At 40.9% G+C, this 13782-nt stretch overlaps 1 protein-coding gene across 3 annotated transcripts in view; it reads right to left on the bottom strand.

Annotated features, from left to right (window-relative positions):
* The window catches only part of LOC139749842 (C2 domain-containing protein 5), a 222235-nt gene that overhangs the window by 55775 nt on the left and 152678 nt on the right, over positions 1–13782 (bottom strand). For all 3 annotated transcript variants that reach the window (XM_071664154.1, XM_071664157.1, XM_071664156.1), the window contains exon 15: positions 12346–12459. In XM_071664154.1, coding sequence (XP_071520255.1) covers positions 12346–12459 — 114 coding nt within the window. The remainder of the gene's footprint in view (positions 1–12345; positions 12460–13782) is intronic.

The following is a 13782-nucleotide window of genomic DNA, read 5'->3' as shown; positions in this document are numbered from 1 at the left end:
TGGAAAATATTAAATCTTTTTAATATATGTTTGCCCTTTCCAGCATGAGCGAAGTAAAGACAAGAACAGATGACAGAGGCTTATGGGGAAAATTCCTCACTTCACTTCTTGCACTGTTTCTTCTTTTGGGAAGTAATACAGGAAGGAAGGATCTCCAACCATCCACTTCCAGCCCTCTTAGTTGCTTTTTAAAACACGCAGGGGATTTTTGGGCAGTATTATTTCTCCCCCATCCCCAGGGATATATAAGAAATAAAAAAATCCTACATCCAGGTTATATCTTGCAATTCCTATATCAAGATGTATACTATGTATGGGATGTGATGGGGTGCTGCTGTCCCTCTACAGTCAGTAAAATGTTTTTAGAGATAGCAATTGCAAAGAATATTTCAAAAGAAGCCCCAAGAAAAAGCCTGATAAAATATGCCAATAAAGCTTTAAACTTATTACGGCACTGTGTGTTTAGCTTGCTTACAATACATTTGCCACAAAGGAATTCACAGAGATGTCATTTACTTTATATCATCAGATATCAAATATATGAGGTATAGTTCACAATAAAATAGTTGAGAAAGACATATGATAGGGTTGATATGGATGCTTTGTGTAAGGTCTTAAGAGTATATGGTGTGGGAGGTAAGCTGCTACAAGCAGAGAAGTTTTTATCAAAGATGTAAGGCATGTGCACCAGTAGGAAGAGAGGAGAATGATTGGTTCCCAGTGAAGGTCAGTCTGTGGCAGAGGTGTGCGATGTCCCCATGGTTGTTTAATTTGTTTATGGATGGGGTGGTCAAGGAAGCAAATGGAAGAGTTTTGGAGAGAGGGGAGAGTATGTAGTCTGTTGGGGATGAGAGGGCCTGGGAAGTGAGTCAGTTGTTACTCGTCGATGATACAGCACTAGTGGCCGATTCGAGTGAGAAACTGCAGAAGTTGGTGACTGAGTCTGATAAAGTGTGTGAAAGTAGAAAGTTGAGAGTAAATGTGAAAAAAGCAAGGTTATTAGGATTTTGCAAGGTTGAGGGAAAAGTTATGTGGGAGGTAAGTTTGAATGGAGAAAAATTGGAGGAAGTGAAGTGTTTTAGATATCTGAAAGTGGACTTAACAGCAAATGGAACCATAGAAGTGGAATTAAGTCATAGGGTAGGGTAGGATCCTAAGGTTCTGGGAGCAATGAAGAATGTGTGGAGAGAGAAAATATTATCTCGGAGCAAAATTGGGTATGTTTGAAAGGATAGTAGTTCCAACAATATCTTACACATGCCTTACATCCTCGATAAAACTTCTCACTGCCTCTAGCAACGTGCCTCCCACACCATATATTCTTAATATCTTCCACAGAGCATCTCTATCAACTCTATCATCTGCCTTCTATAGATATATATATATATATATATATATATATACATATATATATACATATATATATATATATATATATATATATATATATATATATATATATATATATATATATATATATATATTTTTTTTTTTTTTTTTTTCATTCATTTCAAGCTAGAAGTTTCAGTTTTCTAAATTGTTTCTTACATTTCTCATATGTATATATATGTATGTGTGTGTGTGTGTATATGTGCGTATGTATGTGTATGTGTGTGTATGTGTATATGTATATATATATGTATATTATCCCTGGGGATAGGGGTGAAAGAATACTTCCCACGTATTCCTCGCGTGTTGTAGAAAGCGACTAGAGGGGACGGGAGCGGGGGGCCAGAAATCCTCCCCTCCTTGTATTAACTTTCTAAAATGGGAAACAGAAGAAGGAGTCACGCGGGGAGTGCTCATCCTCCTCGAAGGCTCAGAGTGGGGTGCCTAAATGTGTGTGGATGTAACCAAGATGTGAAAAAAGGAGAGATAGGTAGTATGTTTGAGGAAAGGAACCTGGATGTTTTGGCTCTGAGTGAAACGAAGCTCAAGGGTAAAGGGGAAGAGTGGTTTGGAAATGTCTGGGGAGTAAAGTCAGGGGTTAGTGAGAGGACAAGAGCAAGGGAAGGAGTAGCAATACTCCTGAAACAGGAGTTGTGGGAGTATGTGATAGAGTGTAAGAAAGTAAATTCTCGATTAATATGGGTAAAACTGAAAGATGATGGAGAGAGGTGGGTGATTATTGGTGCATATGCACCTGGGCATGAGAAGAAAGATCAAGAGAGGCAAGTGTTTTGGGAGCAGCTGAATGAGTGTGTTAGTGGTTTTGATGCACGAGACCGGGTCATAGTGATGGGTGATTTGAATGCAAAGGTGAGTAATGTGGCAGTTGAGGGAATAATTGGTATACATGGGGTGTTCAGTGTTGTAAATGGAAATGGTGAAGAGCTTGTAGATTTATGTGCTGAAAAAGGACTGATGATTGGGAATACCTGGTTTAAAAAGCGAGATATACATAAGTATACTTATGTAAGTAGGCGAGATGGCCAGAGAGCGTTATTGGATTACGTGTTAATTGACAGGCGTGCGAAAGAGAGACTTTTGGAAGTTAATGTGCTGAGAGGTGCAGCTGGAGGGATGTCTGATCATTATCTTGTGGAGGCTAAGGTGAAGATTTGTATGGGTTTTCAGAAAAGAAGAGTGAATGTTGGGGTGAAGAGGGTGGTGAGAGTAAGTGAGCTTGAGAAGGAGACCTGTGTGAGGAAGTACCAGGAGAGACTGAGTACAGAATGGAAAAAGGTGAGAACAATGGAAGTAAGGGGAGTGGGGGAGGAATGGGATGTATTTAGGGAATCAGTGATGGATTGCGCAAAAGATGCTTGTGGCATGAGAAGAGTGGGAGGTGGGTTGATTAGAAAGGGTAGTGAGTGGTGGGATGAAGAAGTAAGAGTATTAGTGAAAGAGAAGAGAGAGGCATTTGGACGATTTTTGCAGGGAAAAAATGCAATTGAGTGGGAGATGTATAAAAGAAAGAGACAGGAGGTCAAGAGAAAGGTGCAAGAGGTGAAAAAAAGGGCAAATGAGAGTTGGGGTGAGAGAGTATCATTAAATTTTAGGGAGAATAAAAAGATGTTCTGGAAGGAAGTAAATAAAGTGCGTAAGACAAGGGAGCAAATGGGAACTTCAGTGAAGGGCGCAAATGGGGAGGTGATAACAAGTAGTGGTGATGTGAGAAGGAGATGGAGTGAGTATTTTGAAGGTTTGTTGAATGTGTTTGATGATAGAGTGGCAGATATAGGGTGTTTTGGTCGAGGTGGTGTGCAAAGTGAGAGGGTTAGGGAAAATGATTTGGTAAACAGAGAAGAGGTAGTGAAAGCTTTGCGGAAGATGAAAGCCGGCAAGGCAGCAGGTTTGGATGGTATTGCAGTGGAATTTATTAAAAAAGGGGGTGACTGTATTGTTGACTGGTTGGTAAAGTTATTTAATGTATGTATGACTCATGGTGAGGTGCCTGAGGATTGGCGGAATGCGTGCATAGTGCCATTGTACAAAGGCAAAGGGGATAAGAGTGAGTGCTCAAATTACAGAGGTATAAGTTTGTTGAGTATTCCTGGTAAATTATATGGGAGGGTATTGATTGAGAGGGTGAAGGCATGTACAGAGCATCAGATTGGGGAAGAGCAGTGTGGTTTCAGAAGTGGTAGAGGATGTGTGGATCAGGTGTTTGCTTTGAAGAATGTATGTGAGAAATACTTAGAAAAGCAAATGGATTTGTATGTAGCATTTATGGATCTGGAGAAGGCATATGATAGAGTTGATAGAGATGCTCTGTGGAAGGTATTAAGAATATATGGTGTGGGAGGAAAGTTGTTAGAAGCAGTGAAAAGTTTTTATCGAGGATGTAAGGCATGTGTGCGTGTAGGAAGAGAGGAAAGTGATTGGTTCTCAGTGAATGTAGGTTTGCGGCAGGGGTGTGTGATGTCTCCATGGTTGTTTAATTTGTTTATGGATGGGGTTGTTAGGGAGGTGAATGCAAGAGTTTTGGAAAGAGGGGCAAGTATGAAGTCTGTTGGGGATGAGAGAGCTTGGGAAGTGAGTCAGTTGTTGTTCGCTGATGATACAGCGCTGGTGGCTGATTCATGTGAGAAACTGCAGAAGCTGGTGACTGAGTTTGGAAAAGTGTGTGGAAGAAGAAAGTTAAGAGTAAATGTGAATAAGAGCAAGGTTATTAGGTTCAGTAGGGTTGAGGGTCAAGTCAATTGGGAGGTGAGTTTGAATGGAGAAAAACTGGAGGAAGTGAAGTGTTTTACATATCTGGGAGTGGATCTGGCAGCGGATGGAACCATGGAAGCGGAAGTGGATCATAGGGTGGGGGAGGGGGCGAAAATCCTGGGGGCCTTGAAGAATGTGTGGAAGTCGAGAACATTATCTCGGAAAGCAAAAATGGGTATGTTTGAAGGAATAGTGGTTCCAACAATGTTGTATGGTTGCGAGGCGTGGGCTATGGATAGAGTTGTGCGCAGGAGGATGGATGTGCTGGAAACGAGATGTTTGAGGACAATGTGTGGTGTGAGGTGGTTTGATCGAGTGAGTAACGTAAGGGTAAGAGAGATGTGTGGAAATAAAAAGAGCGTGGTTGAGAGAGCAGAAGAGGGTGTTTTGAAGTGGTTTGGGCACATGGAGAGGATGAGTGAGGAAAGATTGACCAAGAGGATATATGTGTCGGAGGTGGAGGGAACAAGGAGAAGAGGGAGACCAAATTGGAGGTGGAAAGATGGAGTGAAAAAGATTTTGTGTGATCGGGGCCTGAACATGCAGGAGGGTGAAAGGAGGGCAAGGAATAGAGTGAATTGGAGCGATGTGGTATACCGGGGTTGACGTGCTGTCAGTGGATTGAAGCAAGGCATGTGAAGCGTCTGGGGTAAACCATGGAAAGCTGTGTAGGTATGTATATTTGCGTGTGTGGACGTATGTATATACATGTGTATGGGGGGGGGGGTTGGGCCATTTCTTTCGTCTGTTTCCTTGTGCTACCTCGCAAACGCGGGAGACAGCGACAAAGTATAATAAAAAAAAAATAATATATATATATATATATATATATATATATATATATATATATATATATATATATATTTTTTTTTTTTTTTGCTGTCTCCCGCGTTTGCAAGGTAGCGCAAGGAAACAGACGAAAGAAATGGCCCAACCCACCCCCATACACATGTATATACATACTTCCACACATGCAAATATACATACCTACACAGCTTTCCATGGTTTACCCCAGACGCTTCACATGCCCTGATTCAATCCACTGACATCACGTCAACCCCGGTATACCACATCGATCCAATTCACTCTATTCCTTGCCCTCCTTTCACCCTCCTGCATGTTCAGGCCCCGATCACACAAAATCTTTTTCACTCCATCTTTCCACCTCCAATTTGGTCTCCCACTTCTCCTCGTTCCCTCCACCTCCGACACATATATCCTCTTGGTCAATCTTTCCTCACTCATTCTCTCCATGTGCCCAAACCATTTCAAAACACCCTCTTCTGCTCTCTCAACCACGCTCTTTTTATTTCCACACATCTCTCTTACCCTTACTTTACTTACTCGATCAAACCACCTCACACCACACATTGTCCTCAAACATCTCATTTCCAGCACATCCATCCTCCTGCGCACAACTCTATCCATAGCCCACACCTCGCAACCATATAACATTGTTGGAACCACTATTCCTTCAAACATACCCATTTTTGCTTTCCGAGATAATGTTCTCGACTTCCACACATTCTTCAAGGCTCCCAGGATTTTTGCCCCCTCCCCCACCCTATGATCCACTTCCGCTTCCATGGTTCCATCCGCTGCCAGATCCACTCCCAGATATCTAAAACACTTTACTTCCTCCAGTTTTTCTCCATTCAAATTTACCTCCCAATTGACTTGAACCTCAACCCTACTGTACCTAATTACCTTGCTCTTATTCACATTTACTCTTAACTTTCTTCTTTCACACTTTACCAAACTCAGTCACCAGCTTCTGTAGTTTCTCACATGAATCAGCCACCAGCGCTGTATCATCAGCGAACAACAATTGACTCACTTCCCAAGCTCTCTCATTCCCAACAGACTTCATAGTTGCCCCTCTTTCCAAAACTCTTGCATTTACCTCCCTAACAACCCCATCCATAAACAAATTAAACAACCATGGAGACATCACACACCCCTGCCGCAAACCTACATTCACTGAGAACCAATCACTTTCCTCTCTTCCTACACGTACACATGCCTTACATCCTTGATAAAAACTTTTCACTGCTTCTAACAACTTGCCTCCCACACCATATATTCTTAATACCTTCCACAGAGCATCTCTATCAACTCTATCATATGCCTTCTCCAGATCCATAGATGCTACATACAAATCCATTTGCTTTTCTAAGTATTTCTCACATACATTCTTCAAAGCAAACACCTGATCCACACATCCTCTACCACTTCTGAAACTACACTGCTCTTCCCCAATCTGATGCTCTGTACATGCCTTCACCCTCTCAATCAATACCCTCCCATATAATTTGCCAGGAATACTCAACAAACTTATACCTCTGTAATTTGAGCACTCACTCTTATCCCCTTTGCCTTTGTACAATGGCACTATGCACGCATTCCGCCAATCCTCAGGCACCTCACCATGAGTCATACATACATTAAATAACCTTACCAACCAGTCAATAATACAGTCACCCCCTTTTTTAATAAATTCCACTGCAATACCATCCAAACCTGCTGCCTTGCCGGCTTTCATCTTCCGCAAAGCTTCTACTACCTCTTCTCTGTTTACCAAATCATTAAACAGAGAAGAGGTAGTAAAAGCTTTGCGGATATATATATATATATATATATATATATATATATATATATATTTTTTTTTTTTTTTTTTTTTTTTTTTTCAAACTATTCGCCATTTCCCGCGTTAGCGAGGTAGCGTTAAGAACAGAGAACTGGGCCACTGAGGGAATATCCTCACCTGGCCCCCTTCTCTGTTCCTTCTTTTGGAAAATTTAAAAAAATTGAGAGGGGAGGATTTCCAGCCCCCCGCTCCCTCCCCTTTTAGTCGCCTTCTACGACACGCAGGGAATACGTGGGAAGTATTCTTTCTCCCCTATCCCCAGGGATAACAATATATATATATATATATATATATATATATATATATATATGACTCATGGTGAGGTGCCTGAGGATTGGCGGAATGCGTGCATAGTGCCATTGTACAAAGGCAAAGGGGATAAGAGTGAGTGCTCAAATTACAGAGGTATAAGTTTGTTGAGTATTCCTGGCAAATTATATGGGAGGGTATTGATTGAGAGGGTGAAGGCATGTACAGAGCATCAGATTAGGGAAGAGCAGTGTAGTTTCAGAAGTGGTAGAGGATGTGTGGATCAGGTGTTTGCTTTGAAGAATGTATGTGAGAAATACTTAGAAAAGCAAATGGATTTGTATGTAGCATCTATGGATCTGGAGAAGGCATATGATAGAGTTGATAGAGATGCTCTGTGGAAGGTATTAAGAATATATGGTGTGGGAGGCAAGTTGTTAGAAGCAGTGAAAAGTTTTTATCGAGGATGTAAGGCATGTGTACGTGTAGGAAGAGAGGAAAGTGATTGGTTCTCAGTGAATGTAGGTTTGCGGCAGGGGTGTGTGATGTCTCCATGGTTGTTTAATTTGTTTATGGATGGGGTTGTTAGGGAGGTGAATGCAAGAGTTTTGGAAAGAGGGGCAAGTATGAAGTCTGTTGGGGATGAGAGAGCTTGGGAAGTGAGTCAGTTGTTGTTCGCTAATGATACAGCGCTGGTGGCTGATTCATGTGAGAAACTACAGAAGCTGGTGACTGAGTTTGGTAAAGTGTGTGAAAGAAGAAAGTTAAGAGTAAATGTGAATAAGAGCAAGGTTATTAGGTACAGTAGGGTTGAGGGTCAAGTCAATTGGGAGGTGAGTTTGAATGGAGAAAAACTGGAGGAAGTGAAGTGTTTTAGATATCTGGTAGTGGATCTGGCAGCGGATGGAACCATGGAAGCGGAAGTGGATCATAGGGTGGGGGAGGGGGTGAAAATTCTGGGAGCCTTGAAGAATGTGTGGAAGTCGAGAACATTATCTCGGAAAGCAAAAATGGGTATGTTTGAAGGAATAGTGGTTCCAACAATGTTGTATGGTTGCGAGGCGTGGACTATGGATAGAGTTGTGCGCAGGAGGATGGATGTGCTGGAAATGAGATGTTTGAGGACAATGTGTGGTGTGAGGTGGTTTGATCGAGTAAGTAACGTAAGGGTAAGAGAGATGTGTGGAAATAAAAAGAGCGTGGTTGAGAGAGCAGAAGAGGGTGTTTTGAAATGGTTTGGTCACATGGAGAGAATGAGTGAGGAAAGATTGACCAAGAGGATATATGTGTCAGAGGTGGAGGGAACGAGGAGAAGTGGGAGACCAAATTGGAGGTGGAAAGATGGAGTGAAAAAGATTTTGAGTGATCGGGGCCTAAACATGCAGGAGGGTGAAAGGCGGGCAAGGAATAGAGAGAATTAGATCGATGTGGTATACCGGGGTTGACGTGCTGTCAGTGGATTGAAGCAGGGCATGTGAAGCGTCTGGGGTAAACCATGGAAAGTTGTTTGGGGCCTGGATGTGGAAAGGGAGCTGTGGTTTCGGGCATTATTGCATGACAGCTAGAGACTGAGTGTGAACGAATGGGGCCTTTGTTGTCTTTTCCTAGCACTACCTCGCACACATGAGGGGGGAGGGGGATAGTATTCCATGTGTGGCGAGGTGGCGATGGGAATGAATAAAGGCTGACAGTGTGAATTGTGTGCATGGGTTTATATGTATGTGTCTGTGTGTGTATATATATGTGTACATTGAGATGTATAGGTATGTATATTTGCATGTGTGGACGTGTATGTATATACATGTGTATAGGGGTGGGTTGGGCCATTTCTTTCGTCTGTTTCCTAGCGCTACCTCGCAAACGCGGGAGACAGCGACAAAGCAAAATAAAAATAAGAAAAAATATATATTTATATTTCATTTATTCATTTTGCTTTGTCGCTGTCTCCCGCATTTGCGAGGTAGCACAAGGAAACAGACGAAAGAATGGCCCAACCCACCCAGATACATATGTATATACATACTCGTCCACACACGCACATATACTTACCTATATATCTCAACGTATAAATACATATACACATACAGACATATACATATATACACATGTACATAATTCATACTGTCTGCCCTTTATTCATTCCCGTTGCCACCCCCCCACACACGAATTGACAACCCCCTCCCCCCGCATGGGCGTGAGGTGGCGCTAGGAAAAGACAACAAAGGCCACATTTGTTCACACCAGTCTCTAGCTGTCATGTATAATGCACCAAAACCACAGCTCCCTTTCCACATCCAGGCCCCACAAAACTTTCCATGGTTTACCCCAGATGCTTCAAATGCCCTGGTTCAATCCATCAATAGCATGTCGACCCCAGTATACCACATCGTTCCAATTCACTCTATTCCTTGCACACCTTTCACCCTCCTGCATGTTCAGGCCCCGATCACTCAAAATCTTTTTCACTCAATCTTTCCACCTCCAATTTGGTCTCCCACTTCTCATTCCCTCCACCTCTGTGTGTGTGTGTGTGTGTGTGTGAGAGAGAGAGAGAGAGAGAGAGAGAGAGAGAGAGAGAGAGAGAGAGAGAGAGAGAGAGAGAGAGAGAGAGAGAGATGCTCATACATGTGTACATACATATATATGCATAAACATATTATACATATACATATCTACACATATTCATACTTGCTCACTTTCATCCACTCCCAGCACCACCCTGCCCCTCAGGAAACAGTATTGCCACCATCTTCTGCCCTCTTAACTGCACTCCTTTTATTACCACACATCTCTTACCCTTTCATTACTTACTCAATCAAACACCTTGCATCACATATTGCTCTCAAATATTTCACTTCCAACACATCCACCCTCCTCCGCACAACCCTATCTATAGCCCACGCAGGGGGTTTGGATGGTATTGCAGTTGAGTTTATCAAAAAGGGGGTGACTGTGTAGTTGACTGGTTGGTAAGGATATTCAATGTATGTATGCTTCATGGTGAAGTGCCTGAGGATTGGCAGAATGCATGCATAGTGCCACTGTATAGTGCCATTGTATAAAGGCAAAGGGGATAAAGGTGAGTGTTCAAATTACAGAAGTATAAGTTTGTTGAGTACTCCTGAGAAATTGTATTGGAGGGTATTGACTGAGAGGGTAAAGGCATGTACAGAGCATAAGATTGGGGAAGAGGCAGAGTGGTTTCAGAAGTGGTAGAGGATGTGTGGATCAGGTTTTTGCTTTGAAGAATGTATGTGAATAATACTTAGAAAAATAGATGGATTTGTATGTAGCATTTATGGATCTGGAGAAGGCATATGACAGAGTTGATAGAGATGCTTTGTGGAAGGTATTAAGAGTATATGGCGTGGGAGGTAAGTTGTTAGAAGCAGTGAAAAGTTTTCATCAAACGTGTAAGGCATGTGTGAGTAGGAAGAGAGGAAAGTGATTGCGGCCAGGGTGCATGATGTCTCCATGGCTGTTTATTTTGTTTATGACTGGGGATGTTAGGGAGGTGAATGCAAGAGTTTTGGAAAGAGGGTTAAGTATGCAGTATGTTGTGGATGACAGGGCTTGGGTGAGAAACTGCAGAAGTTGGTGACTGAGTTTGGTAAAGTGTGTGAAAGAAGAAAGTTGAGAGTAAATGTGAATAAGGGCAAGGTTATTAGGTTCAGTAGGTTTGAGGGACACATTACCTGGGAGGTAAGTTTGAATGGAGAAAAACTGGAGGAAGTGAAGTGTTTTAGATATACCCATTTTTGCTCTCCAAGATTATGTTCTCTCCTTCCACAGATTCTTCATCGCTCTAAGAACCTTTGCTCCCTCCCCACCCTGTGACTGACTTCCGCTTCCATGGTTCCATTCACTGCTAAGTCCACTCCCAGATATCTAAAACACTTCACTTCCTCCAATTTTTCTCAATTCAAACTTAAATCTCAATTAACTTGTCCCTCAACCCTCCTGAACCTAATAACGTTGCTCTAATTCACATTCACTCTCAACTTTCTCCTTTCACCCACTTTTCCAAACTCAGTCACCAACTTATGTAGTTTCATCGGCGAACAACAACTGACTCACTTTATGTAAAATAAGTTAAATATTTTACAATATCACTATGGTAGAAAGTGCACCAATACTTCTGTGAAGGTTAGGAAGTGGAGTAAGTGTGGTCTTGAGTGGAGCATGCCACTTTTCTGCCAGTGAGTCAGTCTCACAGTTACCTTCATTGTGTGTGGATCTGTGCTATGTTAAAATTTTCAATGTATGTATGGCTCAAGGTGAGGTGCCTGAATACTGGCAAAATGCATGTTTAGTGCCAGTGTATAAAGACAAGGAACACAACAGTGAATGTTTGAGTTATAAATCTAAAATTTGTTGAATATACTTATCAATTTGTATGGGAGAGATGTTACTGAGAGGGAAGTGTCAGGCACAGAACAACAGATTAGGGAAGAACAATATGGTTTCAGGAGAGGCAGAAATGTAGATCAGGTGTTAGCCTTGAATCATTTGAGTGAGAGATACCTAAAAACGACTTCTTTGTATGTTGCATTTATGGATGCGGGGAAAGACTATGACAGGGTTGATAGAGATGCTTTGTGGAAGGTGTTACATATATATGGTATATGGAAAAAGCAACTAGAAACAGTGAGGATTTTCTATCAAGAGGGTATGGGATGTATGCAAAAAAGAGAGGAGGGTGAGACGCTGCAAGTGAAAGTAAGTCTGAGTCATCTTTTTATGAATGGGGTGGTGAGGGATGTAACTGTGAGGTCTTACAGAAAGAGGGAGGTCTGTACTGTGCTGGGGTGGGGTATCCTTGAAGGAGAGCCAGTTGCTCTTTAATGATGACACAGCTCTGGTGGTGAATTTGAGTGAGAACTGCAGAAGTTAGTGTCTGAGTTTGGAGGAGTGTGTGAAAGGAGAGAGTCAAGAGTTGATGCGAATAAAAGTAAGATTATCAAATTTCAACCTTTATACCTGGTAATATCCCTTCCAAACTTTGAAGATGACACTTCTCACTCATAATGTCTATATCATCCTTAAAACTTACAAAAGAAAACTACATAAGTCTTAAAGAAGATTTTCTAGCATTTCAATGGCTGTTTTCCTCCTAAGATCCTACTATCATAATGTTTTAAGCTAATGCAATTTCTGACACAAATAATCTGTATCATTAGAATACTCATACTTAAGTCAATGTTGTGGTTGTCTTCTGTAATTCACTGGATACATTAACAATTCCACTAATACTCTTCCTTAATAAAAAAAATGTAAACATTATCATTTACCTCTAAAACCGAGGTATCTTTATTTCCTGATGATAAGTCTATCTCAGGTAGATCATCCTCCGAATCTTCTGTATCTGACCCATGGGTGCCATTCATCTCATCGACCAACATATCCTGGAGATTAAGATAAGCAAGATAAAAAAATACACAAGAACCATGGTTTTCTATTTTCTCTGAGTTAAAACAATGCATAAAGAAAAACAAAAAACAGTATCGACTGAGGTGCCAGCCTTGCTATATGCTGTTAAACAAATTTATGATACAAAAATATATTGTGCACAACATTAAAAGTCCCTCTGTTTCAAAGTTAATACAAGCCATAGTGTTGCATATATGAGGTAATTTCTAATTTTGTTTGGTAAAAATCATTGCTTTATTTTACATTAAGGCTATAACAAATTAGAAACATCAGCTTTGAGTAACTTTCTGTAAGGCACAATCATATAAAGATTCAAAGAACAGTATGATTTCTTATATACCAGTATCATTAACTGTAAAAGCAACTTCTCATGTAATCTATGAAATATCACAAATGAACTAATGGCTCACAATCTTTCCTTCTGCAATTTTGTAGCTATGAACTTTTACCAATCAACAAAATCTTTTGAAATCTGGAAAAACAGAACTATGCTGAAAAAATATGAATGCCTAAGCTACTTAATTCTTAAACATAAAAAGCAACCACATCCAGTTTTATCAATATCCAACATCATTCAACAAAGATGAAGACCAAAAATCAAACTCTGGGACACACTGAGTGTATGTTTGTAGGTATGAATAGTGAATTCAACCCTAAACTCACACATCTGCTGAGGACTGATGAGTAATCTCACTGTCTAATACTATGCTAATAAGATTTAGTATTACCAGTAACTTATAACCAAAGTCCGAAAAGTATGTAGGGATTACACATAGATGCCTACTTTGCTATATTTCTGGTGAGAGTGCTGCACATTCAGTAAAATAAGTAATGACATTGAGTTTTGATACAAATCTTCTGGAGAAGGTACAATGGCAGGCAAAAAAGACTGCATGAAATAAGAGAGCTGATCCACATGGATTGATCTGTAGCCAGGGAATCATCCACATTGGAAGAGTGACGGAAAAACAGTCATGATGAATCACTTCTGACTGCATAAAAATGCATTTACATATACACATCTCCCCTATCTAAATGAGATGAAAAAGAATATTTAGAAAAAATTCAATATGCACAAGGTGTAGTTCACGCCATACATTCCATATCATAGGCATCACAATGAATCCTGGGAAGTGCAATCAATCACCCTGCCTGTTCATATCTAGTACACACTGTATTATGTAATTTTTCTACATTAAAGCCAGCGAAAATACTCACAAAATTAAAGACTCTGTAAATAAGTCAAGCTCACCCTTAGCCAAGATTACTTCACAAGTTCAGAATCCATTGAAAAATAA

This window comes from Panulirus ornatus, chromosome 8 (assembly GCF_036320965.1).
Source record: "Panulirus ornatus isolate Po-2019 chromosome 8, ASM3632096v1, whole genome shotgun sequence".
NCBI lineage: Eukaryota > Metazoa > Arthropoda > Malacostraca > Decapoda > Palinuridae > Panulirus > Panulirus ornatus.
This window is presented reverse-complemented; position numbering and strand designations above follow the sequence as displayed.